At 37.0% G+C, this 20,376-nt stretch overlaps 2 protein-coding genes and 1 long non-coding RNA gene across 3 annotated transcripts; 2 read left to right on the plus strand and 1 right to left on the minus strand.

Annotated features, from left to right (window-relative positions):
* The first annotated feature begins 9,619 nt into the window (after window positions 1-9,619).
* LOC104242731 (uncharacterized) lies at window positions 9,620-10,159 on the plus strand. Its single transcript, XM_009797814.1, has one exon. The coding sequence runs from the start codon at window positions 9,620-9,622 to the stop codon at window positions 10,157-10,159; it is 540 nt and encodes a 179-aa protein (XP_009796116.1).
* Window positions 10,160-13,044: 2,885 nt separating this feature from the next.
* LOC138874504 (uncharacterized mitochondrial protein AtMg00810-like) lies at window positions 13,045-13,700 on the plus strand. The gene is made up of 3 exons (XM_070153010.1): window positions 13,045-13,172; window positions 13,214-13,424; window positions 13,524-13,700. The coding sequence occupies exons 1-3, from the start codon at window positions 13,045-13,047 to the stop codon at window positions 13,698-13,700; spliced, it is 516 nt and encodes a 171-aa protein (XP_070009111.1).
* Window positions 13,701-15,079: 1,379 nt separating this feature from the next.
* On the minus strand, window positions 15,080-20,376 carry LOC138886489 (uncharacterized). Its single transcript, XR_011405257.1, has 4 exons — window positions 20,244-20,376; window positions 16,707-16,767; window positions 16,165-16,216; window positions 15,080-15,457 (listed from the first exon to the last, which is right to left on the minus strand). It is a non-coding gene; the product is annotated as an uncharacterized lncRNA (long non-coding RNA).

Genomic DNA, 20,376 nt, shown 5'->3' on the forward strand with positions numbered 1-20,376 from the left:
AGTCTTTAATATGGTCGTAACCTTCGGGTATGCCACTTGGACTTGTTTCCCCATAACTTTTCGAACTTGTTTGATAAGTTAGTCCCCAAGTATATTGGCCTTGGCCTTTGTTTCGAGGGGATGCCTCTTTGAGATCTTATGAATTCGAGTTTTTTGGTGACTCGGATGTGTTGACTGTCGATGGCAGTCCCCGAGTATTCAGGGGTGCTTTTATGCTTTGGCTCTTGAGCCGTTTCCAGTAGAATTATAAGTGTAGAGCTCTTATAGTAGTAGACTTTTTTGAGACACAAAGTGTTTTTGACATAAATATAATGCTAATTCAAGTGATTTGATATATGTGTACATGTTTTGTTGTTGGGGCTCGACTATTCTATATGGACACGGTTCATCTGACCGTTTGGTCCATTACAAAGTTTTCCTATTGAGGCCCACTTAGGCGTGAAGTATTTTTCTTGAAAATATAACCTCCGAGGGCGATTCCCGCCGCTGTTCGAAATTGATTGAAAAGAAGCCTTGGATACTATTAATTTCTCCTTAGGTAGCACGTAATTGTAGCCTTGTTAAAAACCTTGCCGGTAAAACCCATTTGGGACAAAATCCGATCTAAGGGAAAAAGAGTGCAACACATGCTTTAAAACCGAAGGCCTTCGTGTAAAAAGGGTGTCTTCGAGATCATGTGCCTTCGATAACTTCGAACGAAAATCTGTAACAAGTTAGTTTTAAACTCAAATGCACAAAAGGTTAAAGTCATACCTTAGCAGTAGTATCATTTGATCAATGATATGTTCCAATTATTTGGCAGTTGTTCACCTTCCATCGTGTTAAGTTTGTAAGATCCTTTATCGATAACTCCGAGGACTTAGTACGATCCTTCCCTATTCGGGCCTAGTTTCCCTCCATTAGGATCTCGAGTATTGAGGGTGACCTTTCATAGAACTAAGTCCCCGATTCAAAAGTGTCAAAGGTTGGTCCTTCTATTGTAGCATCTTTCGATCCTTTGCTTCTGTGCGGCCATTCGAACAAGTTTTGCCTCTCGCTTTTCATATAATACCTCGAACTAACATTCATGGCCTCATGATTTGATTCCTCTGATACATGTCGAAACCTGGTGCTGGGTTCTCCGACCTCAAGGTGGATGAGGACCTCGGAGCCATATACTAGAGAACACGGGGTGGCCTTCATGCCTAACTCTGAAGGCATATTTCTCCAGGTTAAGCTTCATGTTGTATTTCCTCAAAATTGCAAATGTTTCCTGCAAGTGAACTAAGTGGTCCTCTCGGATTAAGGCCTCCTTTTTGCTCCATCGGTTTGAACCTGGGATGCTTAGTCGATGTGTGGTAATTTCCGGTGGAATCCTTATCATATCTATTGCTCCGACTTCATCGAGGTTGGGGCAGTGATTTCTATTTGGTCGCCTGCTTACCTTTGGTGCTCGATTTCTCCAAGGTTAAGGGTTTTGGTATCGGTGCTACTTCCTTAATTGCAAACATCTCTTTCGTAGCATGTTGCTCTCTGTATACTGTTTTCACTCCTTCCTCTGTCGGGAACTTCATCATATGGTGAAGAGTTGAAGGCATTGCCCTCATGTTGTGTATCCATGGTCTCCCGAGGAGTGCGTTGTACCTCATGTCACCTTCGATAACATGGAACTTGGTGTCTTGTATGATCCCGACAACGTTTACTGACAAGATAATCTCTCCTTTTGTTGTTTCGCTTGCCATGTTGAAGGCATTGAGGACCCGAGATGCAGGTACAATCTGATCTTGTAGGTCGAGTTTCTCAACGACCATCGATCTGATTATATTCGATGAGCTACCTGGATCTACTAAAACACGTTTAACTTGAATTTTATTCAAAAGGATAGAGATTACCAAGGCATCGCTGTGGGGCTGAGATACGCCTTTTGCTTCTTCGTTGCAGAATGATAGGATGTCCTCGGGCACATAGCTCCGAGTTCATTTTTCTCTCATGATCGACACCTTGGTGCCTTTGAACACAGGTTGTTAAGGGACATCGACTCCTCCAATGATCATGTGGATTACATGTTGTGGTTCTTCTGACTCATTTCTCCTTACATCTCTTTCCTTGAAGTGATTCTTAGCTCGATCACTTAGGAATTCTCGAAGGTGGCCCTCGTTGAACAACCGAGCCACTTCTTCCCGTAGCTTCCTGTAATCTTCCATTTTATGACCATGTGTGTCATGATACTTGCACATTATGTTCGGGTTCCTTTGAGATGGATCGGTCTGTATAGGCTTAGGCCACTTGGTGTCTTTGATTCTCCCAATAGTTGAGACAATCCCCGACGCATCTACGCTGAAGTTATATTCTGATAATCGAGGAGCCTTGAAGGGGTTGGTATGCTTATCAAACCCACTCTTACTTGTGAGTCCCCGAGAGCTTTGGCCTCGATCATTTCTTCGGTCGTTCCGGGGAGCGTTCCGACCCGAGCCGTTGTTCCTTCGATTGGCATACGGTTGATACCATTCTTTGTTGAATCTTGATTCCCCATCTGTGTCCCTTGGAGGCTTGGATGCAAATCTTTTAGGATGAACTGAACCTGAGGGGGCTCCCAACTGATCATCCTCGACCCTGATTTTTGACTGGTAACGATTGTGCAGATCTGACCATGTCACAGTTAGATATTCGATCAAGTTCTATTTTAATTGCCGAGATGTGATCGAGATCTTTTCATTCAATCCCTACATGAAAGCTTGTACTGCCCAGTCCTCGGAGACTGGTGGTAATTCCATTCTTTCCATCTGAAACCTGGACACGAACTCCCTTAACATCTCGTGGTTCCTTTGTTTTATTTTGAAGACATCCGATTTTCTCGTGGCCACCTTTATGGACCTAGTGTGTGCTTTCACCAAGGCATCTGCTAGTATAGCAAACGAGTCAATAGAGTTAGGAGCTAAGTTGTGATACCAAATCATAGCTCCTTTCGACAACGTTTCTCCAAACTTTTTTAACAAACCTGATTCGATCTCATCGTCATTCAAATCATTTCCTTTGATTCTGCAAGTGTATGAAGTGATATGCTCGTTGGGTCGGTTGTTCCATTATATTTGGGTATATTGGGCATGCAAAATTTTTTGGGAATGGGCATCAGAGCCGTACTCTGAGGGAATAGTTTTTGTATGAATTTTTTAGCGTCTAAACATTTCAAAACTGGAGGTGCCCCCGGTATCTGATCTACACGGGAGTTATAGGTCTCATCTTTTTATCATCGTATTCAATTTTCTTTTCCCCGGACTCAATCCTCTTGGTTAGCTCTTCGAGTATCCAAAAAATCGTGGGGTCAGTCCCCGAGCCACTTTTATCGAGCCTTTCTAGCGTTGGTTCAGTACGTTGACTGTTTACTGGTTCGGCTATATTTGGAGTTTTATTCTGACTCTGACGTTAAGCGATGGTGATTTTATGAGCTTGCAGCATCTCGAATATCACTTATAGGCTGACTCTCCCATCTCCCATTCCTTGTGTTCTTTGGCCAACGGATCGGGCTTCTCTGTTCATATTTCCTTTGGGGTCAGCGCCTAGATCTACATTCAAAGCGATGTGCGAACTAACATCAACGGGTTCCACATTTGGCACTTCCCCTACGTTTATTGGTGGTATACCGACCCCTGTGTTGCAGTTTTTTCCAAGACCTTCATTGTCATGAATTGGTGCGTTTTGTGAGCTAGACATGTCTTAGCCTGAGAATCAAAAAATTTTGACAAGAAAAAGTGTAAAAACAACATGTGTAACGAGAATCAGTAAAGAAATAATCACTATTATCTTTAACCCCACGGTGGGCGCCAAACTGTTTACCTCGAAAATATAAATAACAATTAAATTTGATTTGTGGTTTTAAAGATATGTGATTTAGTTCAATACCAATTAATAATCAAGAAATATAAATCAGGAATGAAAGAGACAAGTGAATCAAACCAATATTACTTGACAGTGATGACCTCGAGACAGGCTAAGAGTAATAAAGTAAGAAAAGTAAAGTAAAAATAATAGAGCTAAAGGACAATGTTGATTAACAATAGGCGAAAAGATAGGGAGTATATTCTTTGCTCAGTAATGAGATCATCTTACAAATGATTAGGGTCCCCTTTATATAATAGGGGAACCCTAAATAAGAAATATTTTTATTTACTATAGGAAATATTCCTGATACAGTTGTCTAACCCTAGTATGGGATCATACAATCTTATTCTGGGATTTGTGTCACGATTATGGGGACGTGGAAGAAATTTAGCTCATTTTGTTACAAATTCCTAACGATACTATTTTGGGGCCGAGTATACTCGGGCCTGGTATTCCTTATACTCCTATCTCCGGTCTTTGAGCTTGATTTTGGTCCACTGGTCTTGAACTCGACCTCACCCGAACTCGGGCCTATGACGGACCCTCGGGCCTATAAATCGGAGGCATATAATTTTGACCGTATACACCTACCCTTCTTCAAAGATGGTAATAGTAGTGGCAAACTGGCGTGTCGAGTCGGATATGGTTCGGATCGAAAATGGGTAATGTAAAAACGGGTAAAATATCCGACCAGAACCATATTTAGTACGGATAAAAAATGGGTTAACCGACGGATAAAACGGTTAATCGTATTATCCATTCATGGCTTCACGTTCGCCTCAACTCTAATATGAATTTTCTGCCATGTGCAAACATTTGTTCCTTTAAGGCACCATCACATGCTTAGGCACACTAATTTGGAAGATTTTATTACCGACGGATAACCGGTGGTTACCCATTTAAAATATGGGTAATATCCATATTTGATCTGTTTATTAAAATGTTCATTATCCAACTCACATTTTAACGAATAATATGGGCGGTTACTTATTTTCTTTTATCCATTTTTCCACCCCTAAATGGTAACTTAGAGACACAAACTATTGAACTATGAGGCAGTACATGAAAAGAAAATGAAATAAAAATTTTGGTACTTCACGGTGGCTCATAAACGTGCATCCCGAGTTTTCTCTTCTTGACTCGAAAAGATGGTAGTTGCCATATGTCTGTATTTAATAAACCTCTAACTTGTCTCAGAATTGAACTGAAATGAGTATATATTTGAACAATATCAGTATTGTAGCTTAGGGAAGCTAGTTTGTCTGTCGGCTTCCTTGTAACAATGTCTAGTTAGCACTCTATGCCTATCACCAAATCCTTTAACTCTTTAATCCCTTCCAATCTCCATGGTGTAGTCGATGCTCCTGAGATGCAACTCTGTAGTAGTAATGAGTCAGTCTCACCAAGGACTAGAGTATACCCTTCTAAATGAACCATTTTACGCCAAACAAGAATGAATAGACTTTAGCCCAATTGTTAGTTCCATGTCCCAATTGGCAATGTGAAAGCCATGATGAGTTTACCGAGATGATCTCTTATTACTCCTACCTCTTCAAACGCAGTTCCAATGCATGAACATCAGTATTGAGTTTCATAAGAAAAAGACGTTTGTAGGCGTGATCTTTTTGTGTGACCTTTTTCTTAAATTTAAGTGATTCTTTTTGTAGGCATTTGCCCCCAATTCAATGGGAGGACCGACTTGATCATAGAAGCATAAGTTTAATTAGTCCATTTATATACATGCTTCAATATTCAAAAAATATTAGCCATTTATTTCAATACGATACCTTAGTTATTGTTATCAAAAACCTTATTGAGAGATAGGAAATTTAAGAAGCTTAAATTAAAATTCTATAAACAAAGTATTTATTTTAGATTCAAGCACACAAATGCGTTTGGAAAACATTTGAGTTGATATTGAAAAAAGAAAAATTATAGTTGAAATTTGATAACACTTTTTGAAAGTTGAAACTGTGTTTGAAACTAAACTTCTCTTTTAATCAAATTTACAGTGAATATTTATAAGTGAAAATTAAAATACTTCATCCAAAGTACTAGTATTTGCATATACTGATTTGAGTACTTGCAAATATATACTGTAATGGCCAGATGGGAATCCTTGTACAAAAATAAAAGTTAGCAGGCCTTTCCAATGGTTCCTGGTGTAATTTGGGTGTGCGACTGCGCACTACGCATCTTTAGCAGAACAAAGAAGAACTAATCTTGATTAATCTTATAGGGACTTGACAACAAATGTAACAAAATTGAGGGGCTTGGGGAAGGCTAAATTAAAAATCGGCAAAAGTAAGTGATCACAATGTTAATGACAGCGCGCGGTAACCAAGATTTACAGATACTAATTAAAAAACGAAAGAACCAGAGAGATTATGTTAAACTATTCATCCACTTAGGAAGATACTTGAACCACCAAAATATATGTAGCAAAATATATATATATATATATATATATATATATATATATATATATATATATATATATATGATGCTCTTCTTAGTACGAACTTAATATCTAGGAAGACCATTTAACGCACCTTTGGCAGCCAAACCAGTCATGAACAAAACATACGATTCCTTAAGGCTAAATTGAGGCGAAAAAATGCGACCTATCTTGACTTTGAACTGAATCTTCTTCACTATTATCTTGCTCATACTATTGCTCCGATGCGGCTTCGTCAACTTGCCATTTTCTTCATAGATTTCTGGCTCTTCTTTAATGGTTTCGAGTTTCATTTTCAATATCTCTTCAATGTCCACTATTGGTTCAGTCTTGAAGCTCTTTGATCTGCTTGTACATGGCACCACCCACCACATTTTTCTTGACCCTTTTCTCATTGTTTCTTGTCGGGTTTTATTTTTACAACTCAAATTTGATCAAGATGATATAAGGCACTTAACTCCACGGACAAAGCTCTTATGTTTGGTGAATTTTAAGAATTTTCTTTATATGAAGAAGCTGAGGGAAGGAAGTAGATCAGAAGGTGGTGAAGATTTAGATTTTTTATTGGTTGAAAAAGTAGCCAGAGGGCAAAAACAGGGGACCAGTTCAAAATTCAAAAAACTAATGTTTGTTGGCTATCTTTACAACTTGGTGTGATCATAACAGTGCTTTGTTTAACACATTCAGTTTAACTTATTACTAGTTTTTCTTTGTAAAGTGGCAGTGTTTAATTTTTATATACCATCGATCTTATACAATAAATAACTTGCTATAGTGATACTATAAAATTCCTATACGCTATTGATGTATATAATTAGTTAAATCATTCGTATATTCACTGTCAACACAAACATGCATTATATTAAACACAGACAATCAGGGCCGGATCTATAACCCATATTACGAGCACGTGAATCCATGATCTATTCACTAAACTAGGTTTTTTATGTACATATTTTCTAGAATTGTTCTAGTATTATGTATTGGCACCATGCTCCATAAAGGTTGAATAATGCACTTGATTTAATACTTAATTATTTAATCAAAAAAACAGGGATTAATTCCCACTTAGCACTTTTTTCCCGCCACTGCAGACAATACCTCATGGATAAGATTGTGCTGCATTTCTTATATCTCAACGTATAATTGTTTTTTTTCCTTCTTTCTTTTTTATCCTCTTTTTTTTTTAAAAAGAATACTACTACATGTTTTTATTATTCAAAATGGAATTGCACATCAAAAGCATAACAGTCGAAATAGCAATAATTAAAATATGAATTATCCTTATAAATCCGCCGTAGTTTCTATTGAAGATGTCAAGAGAAAATACACGTAACATAATCAGCTCTGTCTAACATATATAGATATTAACTTCTTTTGAATTCCGCGCTGACATGGACTAGTGTATTACAAAGTTATATTATTGCAATACACTTGAGTATTAGGTCTTGAAGCCAAAAACAAGAGTATTAGGTATTGAAGCCACCAAACCTCGAAGGATGATGGTGTTAATATGGTTATTATAGATATCGGCTTTAACGTTAAATTATGCCCAGCTTCAACTTTTTCCAATTTTATTACGAAGTAGGCGACTTGGTAATTCGTTGAACCCATCAAACATATTTTTAAAATATTTATATTTAATTTTTCACCAGTACTGATTTGAGCATTGAGAAAGACATTCTGAAATGAGCGTTAGAGTGGCTAAATTGTTGGTCGAACAAGTGTAGCAATTCAAGATGCGAAGCGGGAACCGTGGTTTCTGTCGCAAATTGACATAGAAATAGGTCATAATATAATGTTTTTAATTGTGTCCCATTTTATTATATGACCCTTTTTTGGTCAATTTAATCAACACTGATATTTAGGTAAACTTCCGATCTCCTAATAATAAGTCGAGAATTGTTTTAATTGTAGATGTGAAATATGAAGTCTTAACGTTTTTCCTGATGATTTGCTTATAAAATATTTGATTGGTTGAAAGAAGATTAACTTGTGTCTCTTTAATTTTTAAACTGCATGTATAATTTAATTAATTAAGTCATATTACTCGGTACGGATAATTTCGGAAACCTCCTTCTAAATTTCGCCCGATCACATTGACCTCCCATGTAATTTACGATATTACGGTTACCTCCCGTATTTTGATTTTCTTACGAATGGAGAGGAACAGGAATAAGAATTTTCGGAAATGCGTTTTTTACTTTTAAAGAAATTTATTGAAAGAAATTAATATTAAAAAAGGGCAAATCTATCAAATTATATTTTATTTTTATTTATTTTAAATAGCTTTAAAGAATGATTACAAGAAAATCAAAATAAAAAAATAGATGTAATATCGTAAACCACAAGGGAGATCAGTGTGATAGGGCGAAACCTGGAGGGAAATCTCTGAAATTATTCGTAATTGATATGAACAGAGTTTAAGTTCAACCCTAAAATTTGATCTTTATATTTGTACATTAATAAGAATGTCAAACATTAAAATAAGATGATAAATCAACTTAAGCTGATTGTACTATTAAGTTCGTTCAATTTGCGTTAATAAGTTATGCCTCCAAGTTGTTGCGAGCCTAATAATTGCCACTTAATCGCATAAACATTCAAGATTTTAACCCCTCTTAATAGTTCACATGGTGATGGAGTCCAAGTACCAAGCCCAACCAAAACAGATCCAGGCTGACCATTTCGTATTGGGCCCACTAGCGTTTGGGCTTTACTTTCATTTAGGGACCCAGCCCTTGTCCGGTCTTAATTATACACATTTGTAAATAATTAGAGAGGACTACTCTGTAATTTTTCCAATCAATGAGACTTTCATTTTATTTAGCTCAAGTCTCAGTCTTCTCTCTCGTTCTCTCTAAGACTAGGGTTTCCTTCTCCTTTAATCTCCATTTCAATGGCAGCATCTTAGGTTAACATGATATCAGAGCATATATCCGCGTAGGCCTCGATGTCTTCTATCGATTCAACGGTTCAATTTTTCATTTTGGTCGAGTTTTATTTTGTCGGCGACGGACTGTTTGCACTTCAATTTTTGGATAAAACTGGAATTTTTTCTTGAAAAAATAATGCACGGGCTCTTCTCCTTGGATTAACTGAAATAAAGCTGGTAATATCTTCCATTTCTTCAAGATTTTTTCTTCAATGTTATGTTATGTGCCCTAGCTTGAGAGTATCTGATACTATTTGCTGATTTACGAGTCGTATTTGAGGTTGAAATTAGATGCATGCGTATCCTTCCAGTTATTTCTTGTGAGATTCGTTTGACTGCTAGTTGAACTATAGGATTGGTTCATAGAAATGAGTATTGACTCAGCAACAACCTCCTCTCCGGTAGATTCCACCATTAGTCACTCAATAGACTCTTCACATCTTTTATATGTCCATCCATCTAATAATCCAGGAAGTCTACTTGTACCAGTAACCTTCAATGGAACTGGTTATGTGTCTTGGAAGAAAAATGTTCTTATTGCACTTTCTGCAAAGAACAAGACCGGGTTGATCGATGGAAGAATCTCCCAGTCATCACATGATTCCCCTCTATATGACCAGTGGGTGAGATGCAACAACATGGTGTTTGCATGGTTAAGTAATTCTTTGTCTAAAGATATTGCTGATAGTGTCTTACATTGTGACACTGCAAGAGAGATTTGGAGAGACATAGAGGAAATGTATGGGCAGTCTAATGCTAGTAGGTACTATCAGATTCAAAGAGAGATTGTTGCTGTCTCTCAAGGATCTTCTGATATTGCTAGTTACTACACCAAGCTTAGGAAGCTGTGGGATGAGTTAAAAACTGCCTCTTTTGGTCCATCTTGCATATGTGGGGCTGAGCCATAATGTAGTGAAGGGCAGAAACTGATCCATTTCCTAACTAGGCTCAATGACATGTACTCCAATGTCAGAAGCAATATCTTAATAATGTCTCATGTCCCTACTCTAGGAAAGACTTATTATATGCTCCTTAATGATGAAAATCAAAGAGAACTTCAGTCATCAGGAGCAAACTTCCTCTCGGAGTCTGCCGCTTTTTCTGTCAAGACCTCTCCTACTCCACCAGTTCTTTCTCAGCACAATAACACTATTAAGTCTACACTCAGAAGGTCAATTTTGACAACAAGAGGGTGACAAGTATTTGCAAATATTGTAATAAGCATGGACATTCAGTTGACAAGTGTTACAGACTTCATGGCTTCCCAATGGACTTATAATTCACTAAAGGGAAAAGGTCGGTAGCCTGTGTTCAAGTTGATGAACTTAGAGCAGATTCATCATCCTCCTCTGAAGGTATAACACCTGCTTCTGCTCATAATTTCACCAAGGAGCAATACCAACACTTGATCAACCTCTTTCAACAATCTCACATAACCTCACCAAACCAGGAAGCTCCCACTAGCAATGCTGTCATGGGTGCCTTTGCAGGTGTATTCTGCAGCCTTGCTGTTTATTCTCTTGCCTTGTGTTGTGTTTCAGATTTAAAATTGAACACTTGAATTCTAGATTCAGGTGCAACAAATCATATGACACCTCACAAACACTTCTTACACAACATTCAACTTTTACCCTTCCCTTTCTTGGTAACACTCCCAAATGGTTATAAAGTAAAAGTAACATGCACTGGTTCTCTAAATCTTTGTGCTGATTTTACTTTGTATGATGTTCTTCTAGTTCCTTCTTTTCAGTTCAATCTCATCTCTCTTCCTCAATTATTTTCTCAATTCAGTTATACAGCCTCCTTACCAAATTTTCTTGTCTCATATAGGGCGTTTCTCTGAAGAGGCCATTGAAAATTGGTAGAGCACCAAATAGGTTGTATGTCATTCAATTTTCTTCTAAACTTGATACATCTGTAAATACCATTTCAGCCATTCCTTCTTTGCCTAGGTGTGATTCAGTGCTTGCACTACCTCATGTAATCATGTTACTTCAGGTAATAAAGCTGATTTTTTTTTTGCATCAAAGATTAGGACATATGCCTTTTTCTAAGATGAAATCTATTTCTTGTTTGTCTGATAAACTGTCTTCTAAGCAATTTTTTATATGTTATGTATGTTCTTTAGCTAGATAGCAAAGACTCCCCTTCCTAGATAGTTCAATCAAATCTACTCACCATTTTCAACTTGTTCATGTTGATTTGTGGGGCCCCTATCATACTAGAACATATCATGGATTCAAATATTTTTTAACTATTGTGGATGACTATTCTAGAGTCACCTGGACTCATTTGCTTTCCTGTAAAAGCAATGCATTCAACATCATTAAAGCATTTACTCTTATGGTCAAAATTCATTTCACACATTTGTTCAAACACTTAGATCAGACAATGCTTTTGAACTTGGATCAAGTTCTCATGCTACTTCTTTTTTTGCTGAGTCTGGTATCATACATCAAACTACTATACCTCACACTCCCCAGCAGAATGGGGTGGTTGAAAGTAAACACAAACATCTCTTAGAAACTTCTCGAGCATTACTTTTCCAGTCCAAACTTCTTGTCAAGTACTGGAGTGATTGTGTCTTAACAGCCACATATCTTATTAATAGGTTTTCTTCCCCTATTATTCAGAATATCTCTCCCTATGAGAATTTTCATGGTCATCCACCCATTTATAATCATTTGAGGACCTTTGGATGTTTATGTTATGCCACCCTACCAAAGATAAAGAGAGATAAATTTCAACCTAGAGCTTCTCCATGTGTATTTCTAGGATATCCATTAGGCAAAAGGGTTACAAACTCTTAAACTTAGACAATAATTCCATCACTTTTTCCAAGGATGTTATCTTTCATGATCACATCTTTCCCTATCACTCTTCTACTCCTTCTGTTGTTCCTCCATCTTACTCAGTATCCACACCAACTCCTACTTTCTTTGGTGATCCCTCACCTCCTATTTTTACTAATCATTCTTCTTCACTTACTCCAACTTCTTCACTCTTTTCTTCTACTGTGTTTTCTCCTCCTACTGAGGTATCCCTTATTCCTTCTATTTCTGCACCTTCTTCAACTTCTGCACCTCTTAGACATTCCACTAGAACCAGCAATCCTCCCATCTATCTTAAAGATTACATATGCATTTCTGCCAGCTATGTTGCTCTTTCCAAATTGTCCACACCTGTTTCTCCTTTTCATGAACCTCAGTATTTTCAACAAACTGCACTTCACCTCGTCTGGCAAGAAACTATGCTAAAGGAATTCCAAGCCTTTGATGCCAATCACACTTGGAATATTGTACCTCTCCCACCTGGCAAGAAGGTCATTCCTTACAAATGGGTGTATAAGGTCAAACAGAAAAGTGATGGATCCATTGAAAGATACAAAGCTAGATTGGTCATTAGAGGAGATTCTCAATAAGAAGGCATTGACTACACTGAAACATTCAGTCCTGTAGTCAAAATTACCACCATCAAATGCCTCCTCACTCTTGTTGTCAAACACAATTGGGTTGTTCATCAATTAGATGTCAACAATACATTTTTGCATGGTGACCTTCATGAAGAAGTTTACATGAAGATCCCCTTGGGCCTCACTATCAATACCATACCTTCTGATCCTCCTTTGGCTTGTAGATTAAGAAAATCACTATATGGCCTCAAAAAAGCATCCAAACAATGGTTTGCCAAGCTGTTTGCTTCTCTTATTTCCAGAGGGTATTCTCCTAGCAAGAATGACTCCTCCCTGTTCTCCATGGTTTCTGCTTCCTCCATCATTCTTTTGGCAATCTATATGAATTATATTCTCTTGGCTGGCAATGATTATGATGAAATGGATGCCCTGAAATCATTTCTAGATCAGCATTTTAAGATAAAGGATCTTGGTTCTGTCCACTACTTCTTGGCCTTAAAGTCACCAAGGTCCCTCAAGGCTATGTTGTCAATTAGTACAAGTATACCAGGGATTTCCTCCAAGAATTTCACTGTCTTGATGTGAAACTTGTTCTTACTCCACTTGATCCTCATGCCAAGCTCACCTCTGAAGTTGGAGATCCTCTTCCTAATCCATCATTGTATAGGAGACCCATTGGCAAGTTGAATTTTCTCCAACATACCAGGCCGGATATCTCCTTCTCAGTACAACATCTAAGTCAGTTCTTAGTTTCTCCTAAGGTGACTCACATGTTGGTTGATATACATGTCCTTAGGTATCTTCTCAATGCTCCTTCTCAGGGTATTCTGCTCAACAACACAGCTGATTTCTCCTTATAGGCCTACTCAGATTCAGATTGGGTTGCTTGCCCACTTTCTAGGAAGTCTGTGACTGGTTACTACATTGTTCTTAGGGGTTCTACTATTTCTTGGAAATCTAAGAAACAACAGACTGTTTCTTTATCTTCTGCTGAAGCAGAATATCGAGCCCTCTGGAAGGTTGCTAAGGTGACATAGCTGATTCGTTTATTATGTGACATGGGTTTGGTGATCAATTCTCTTATCCCAGTGTATTGTGATAGTCAGGCTACCCTTCACATTGCTAAGAATCATGTGTTTTACGAGCGTACCAAGCATATAGAGGTTGATTGTCATTATGTTCGTGATGTCCTTTCCACTGGTTTAATCTCTCTTCACCATATCTCCACAACTCATCACTAGCTATTGTCCAAGCTGTGTATGTTCCCACCCTCCTACTTGAGGGGGTGATGGAGTCCAAGTACCAAGCCCAACCAAAATAGATCCAGACTGATCATTTCGTATTGGGCCCACTAGTGTTTGGGCTTTACTTTCATTTAGGGACCCAGTCCTTGTCCGGTCTTAATTATACACATTTGTAAATAACTAGAGGGGACTACTCTGTAATTTTCCAATCAATGAGACTTTCATTTTATTTAGCTCAAGTCTCAGTCTTCTCTCTCGTTCTCTCTAAGACTAGGGTTTCCTTCTCCTTTAATCTCCATTTCAATGGTAGCATCTTAGATTAACACATGGAAAAATCGAATTCTCTTTCTACCCCCATTTCCTTTCTTATAATACTATATAGATTTAGCCCGTGCAAAGCACAGGCCCGACATTTCACATTTTCGGGCATCTGACAATTTATTTTTTATTTTCAATCCTTGAATTGATTTCAGTCTGGACCAACACATATCATTCATAATAGTGATAATTCTGCAGATGCATATTCTAATACGATTGGTCACTGCTTAATTTCAACCAACATAAAACCGTAACTAAGAGATAACAATTAAGCATGATCCTGAGAACTTGGACGGTAAAATGAATTCAAATGTTGCAAATATTCTTTGTTTACTCGGTTATGTAAACTCAAACTCTCAAACGTGAAGACACAAAAACTTAAAAATTCCAATGTTAATCAAACGTCTCAAACATTGATATGCAAAAACCGAAGAAGTTTGATACTTAGGGAAGATGCACAATAAAGCAAATTATTTATCAATATAGAAAGAACCATTCAAGCTACATCACATATACTTGAACTTAGGAAATCAATCTGAATTAAAGTGAACGATGACAAATCATATTTAGCTCTGGATGAACCCACATACTGATAATGACAACTCAAAGTGCACTTAACATTTCCACAATGTTTGAAAAACTGCCAAACGTGGGAGGAATTCGTCCTTCGAAACAGTTATCGTTCAAGTCGAAATACTTTCCTTAAAAGCCAATCTCCTTTAGTATTTTGTACCGATCACAGTATGTTCTGTCACGACCCAAACTGGAGGGCCATGACTAGCACCCGATCATACTTGCCGAGCACCAACGTACATTTTATCTAACCTTCTTTATTATCTTTTACGGATGACGAGATCAATATAAATGGTAGACATGGATCATGGACAACCAACAATAAAAACTGATGGCATGAATATATATAATATGGGATGACCAGACAATCAAGAAACTATATATAAGGTACGAGCTACCACGCTACCATGAAAGACGATACAACAAAAACTAGCCGATAAGGCATACCAAACTATACATGAGTCGACACCTGTCTATGAGCCTCTAAAGGAACATAAGTGCTGCAACATAGCCGGAACAGGGCCCCAACATACCCATAATGTCTATAACAAAAATGCATACCAAGACCAAGGCAAGCCCGGAGAAGGGATCTCGCCAATCACCGCTGAACTGGACAGCCTACTGTGGTGGGGGAGCTGCACCTGCCTGTCTATCAGGACCTGCAACACGACATGCAGCGTCCACAAATAAAAAGACGTCAGTACGAATAAAGTACTAAGTATGTAAGGCAGGGAACCATAAATACGATCAGTAATGTAAGCAGGGATAGAGAATATACAACATGTAACATCTGAGTACCTCTGAGGGCTACTGACATGAAATGCATGATACATATGTATAAATACATAAACTTTTAAAATATTCGCCTCTGTGGGCATCATCATCATCATATCATACTCGGCCATAATAGGCTCGGTAAAAAACGTACCCGGCCATCCTAAGGCTCGGTAGAATCGTACCCGGCCATGTGGAGCTCGGTAAAATCCAACTGATCAGTGGTTGCACAATAGGTGCCATACCCGGCAGACTATACCGCGGCTCGGTAGAGTAAAATAGATACATATATATAATGCATGCTCGACTCATAGAATCACGTTCTAAACCTTTCGGAGTGACGTAAGGTCGGTATCCTCTGTACACGTTATTAGGACTAACTCTTCACTATGAACCTTATAAGAATCAGGAAGTACCAACAACATTGATAACATAAGAATAAGAGAAGCAACATTAACATCAATTGTTCCATAAGAGGGAAAACAATGTAAGTACTGCTAGCTTCTAAGAGTAGAGTATCTTTGGAAGCTCGTTCATTGCATTATGTACAATCAGAGTTGTGCAAAAGAAGGAAAGGTATAGCCTCACATACCTTGTATATATTGCCCAAATCTCAAGCTATGCAATTGTCACAACTCCTTAGTCTACAATAAGAGAAACGATACTATCGTTATCATTTAAGCGTCATAACTATTATGTATCAACCACAACCTATTTTACGATGAAACGGACAGCACCTCCCCTATATATATGACTTCACCCCATTCAAAACAATCACTAAACAGCCCAAACAACATCAATAATAAACATATTGAGCTTCCCAAAATAGTCCACGCACAGCCTAATCACTTCATACATACGACGACCACCGTAGTCGTGTCAAACAACCCAGAAATATTACGAATAACTATCAGCCCATAACCCTACATATATATGGTGTTTCTCCACACCCTTCCTCCTCCAAAACTCCACAAAACAGTAGTAAAATACGCAGCCCAACAGCAACGCAAAACAGTCCACAAAACAATAACATTACTACCAAGCCTTTCGATATATATTTCACAAGTTCTAGCTTCAATGGCTTAGCCGCAACTTGGATAATCTTAAATACATATAGAGTAAGAGGTTCCTTACCTTTATACAGAAAGAACAACTCCAATTTGACCTTAAATTTCCATGAAATATCCCTCCAATGCTGCCACAACAACAAAAAAGCGAAACTAGCGATCAATTAGTGTTTTTCGGCACTAGAATCACTTTAGAAGGCTTGAAATCACCTAGGATTGATATTAAGAACATGAGGGAGTATTTACAGAACATAAACCCTTTAAAACAACCTCCCACACGAGCTGGAACGACACAAAAATGAGCAACAACAAGAAGAACAAGAGACTTACTAGCGCCACGGAATTCCCGACACTTGATTTGTGTTGTTTGCCCTTTTTTTGGGTCTTGAATCTTGAGAGAACCTTGAGAGGATATTCCTAGGGTTCTAAGGTCTGAAAATAGTGAAAAGAAATGACTTAAAACGGGTTGGAGGCATCCTATATGGGTCCAAATATCTTAAACCGCCTTAGTGGGCCCTATAGAGAGGTGCTTGGTGCAGTCTCGCGAAAACGCGAATATCTCTCTACTCCGAGATCGTATCGATGAACGGTTAAATGCGTTAGAAACTAGACTCATTGATATTTAATTTGGTGGATAGATCACCCCGTAATTTTTTGTAAATTAGGAGAAAATCTTAGAAACATTTGACCTAATGTTTAAGTAAAATTATGAACCTAAGTTGCGACAACTTTTGTCGACTTTTGTTTCATAACTCGTTTGACTTCAAGACTTATGATACGGATATTATATGATTAAAATACCTTAATACATGACCTCTTGAGTGTATTAAGCACCGCTAGATTTACCTGAAAATATGAGTTACAACATCCTTGATTCATTTAACTTCTAATACTTGTTAATCACCCTTATACACTCTTGTATCACTTAAGACCAATAGGATTGACTTCTTATCATCTCAAAGATAATTCCTTCTTAGATTTATGTTAACTAATATATGGCATGAACTAACACATGTGGATATGGGTTGTAACATGTTCATACAAAGTCTTGCATATCAACATCGCATTAACATAAAAATCTTAAAAATTTTCAACACAGAGAAGCAAAATCCTTTAAGCCTTCATCAGAAAGTAGCTTACAATTCCCGCAAAAAGGATTAGGTGCACGTATTGAAAGAAAGTCCTTCTGAGAATGTGGAAATGCAAATTAGAGGCTCATTTGTGCTACTGATCTATTTCAAAATATATAAAATAAATCAGATTCCGCTGAAACAGATTAATAACCAAATAAATAGATAGAAGATACAAAATTACATAAGTGGAAGACACCTCTTCAAGTTTTTATGACAGATCTTGCAACATACAGCAAAATTTACAAGTCCATTGGATCTAAGTTGAAGACATTCTAATTGGTAAGTCAATAAAGTCGTGAATTCTGATTTGAGCTTCAAAAATCTAATCATTAACTCAACAATTTATCAAAAGAATCAATATGTTCAGTCACCATGTACATATATCCATATACTACATTAGCCAATAACATAATCAAAGAGACTCATGACTGCTAAACTCTTATTTTGACGACATACAACCAAGAAAAGTCATACTTTATGCATGCAAGGATCACCTATTCAGTTTTTAAAACATATCAAGTAATGTAACATTTTCATTGTGAAAGTACTCATAAATAAGATATAACTATACTTTAGGTCAGCATCATAGAGCAAAAATTGCATTTTCATGTCCATGTTTATCATTTCTTGCAAGTAGTGTTTCATATATGACTGTTTCAGAGTGTCTCTCGAGGTGGGACTTGTTTGAACCATTTAGAAAGCGTCTCTATCTCCACAAATTTCAAATTCTCAGACATATTGAATGTGAAGATCAAAATGCAAGTAACTGCAATCATGTAGAAAAGTCGCTCTCAAATGATAATATTAGGAAGACTCGACAAAGAAAAAATTGAGTCGTTGTAATATTTTTCAGATCTTCTAGTAGAGAAAACATATACACATCTCTTTGGATCTAGTATTTTTTGAGAATCTTGTTTTAAATATAAAGTTTTACCCTTCGTGTTTCCTTCTGGCTCCCATGAATCTGAACGCAATATTTTTAAGAAGAAACTTAAAAAAGGGAAGTCTTTAGTATCTTGAAAGAAGAAATACAAAAATGAAAGTTTCAATTGAAAATACCTTAACAACTTTGGATGGTTAAGGACCAAAAGTAGAAGGAACATCATTTTTTGGTTAGATACATCCACGGAAAGCTAAGATGATCTTCCTGGAACTATTAATAATTGGTGAGACTAATCTAGTGTTCGTCTACTAAATACAGGAAATAATAATCCTTAATCAGTAGATCTAAATGATAAAAAGAATTATGTTGTTAATATCACGAAATCTTAATCATTCAAAAGGATGCTAGGCTAGTAATGGAAGATCAATATCATGGTAATATCTGAAGAATCATCTTTCGTTCCTTAAAGAGCTGCAGCAAGATATGTAAGACTATGCTTCGCACAAGTTTGCATATTTAAAACTACTTTCAAGTAGGCATATAACTGAAACATTGCTTTGTCGAGAACTGTTTGCTCCTTATATATCCATTACTTGAGCTCAATTTCTAGTTAACAACTAAAAAAGCTCAATTTCTAATTAAGCTTCGATCTGGTATAGAATATCAACTCTGTATAGGACAGAATGCAAGAGACGAATGTGTCGTACGGAGTATAGCAATTAGTTAGAAAATAGAGAGTACCTAATTAAATTCAACTTGAGCTCTAAATAACTACCTGTTTGTTTTTCTTATACCAAAAATTCAATTTGTAACCTCATCAATCTAATCACAACTTTGAGATTAATGATATGGAGCATACATGTGTTGATACATTTGATTTCTTGTTATGATCCAGAAAATTCAGTCCCAAGGAAGCATTTCAACTCTCCTAGATCTTTTATCTTGAAATTTTGGTACAGTACCTCTTAACTTCTTCAACCATCTTGTCATGTTTGCGTTATCAGTAAGTTATTGACATATATAAGGACACAAGTTCACGACCATGTTATTGACATGCCTTTTTGTCTAACAAGGAACAGTATAAAAAGTAGATTATTTTTACAACGATATTTCCATAACTAAGATGACAATTTAAGTAATTAACTCATCCATCCATGTAAAAAAAAAATCAAAGAGTATAACAATGTTTTTCCATTAAAGCAACAGAGGATTAATTAAACTTTGGCATATTTAAATTGAACTAAAGATAAACATCCATTTTAAATTCACATTCTTCTATAATCCTTTAAAATTACCAACCATAATATGCCACAAAATTGTACAATGAAAAGTTCCAATCTCTGCTTGGGAAAATAAAGAAGACAGGTTGCTCATAGGTTTCAACTGTAAGTCCAAATAGTTAAATCGAAACGTATTCCATCATTAAGTGATTAACACAGGTGTTTGTAGTTTGTTTTGTCACCATAAAAGAATAGCAACCATAGAAATTAATCCATAAAAATGAAAATCGTTAAGAGATCTTAAAATAAAGGAAAAAACAAGACTGGAAAAAAGAAGATGATTTGAGAAAAATTTAAGAGAACCATACCTTGAATCGTAACAGACAGATGAGAAATTACAGGAGCATAGAGTATTCCTTAATGTCCGAAAAAAGAGAACTGATACGCCTTAGTTCTGTTGGAACCGAAGAAAGAGTTTTGAAGACACGCATTGTTAAAAGA

Source organism: Nicotiana sylvestris, chromosome 1 (genome assembly GCF_000393655.2).
Source record: "Nicotiana sylvestris chromosome 1, ASM39365v2, whole genome shotgun sequence".
Taxonomy (NCBI): domain Eukaryota; kingdom Viridiplantae; phylum Streptophyta; class Magnoliopsida; order Solanales; family Solanaceae; genus Nicotiana; species Nicotiana sylvestris.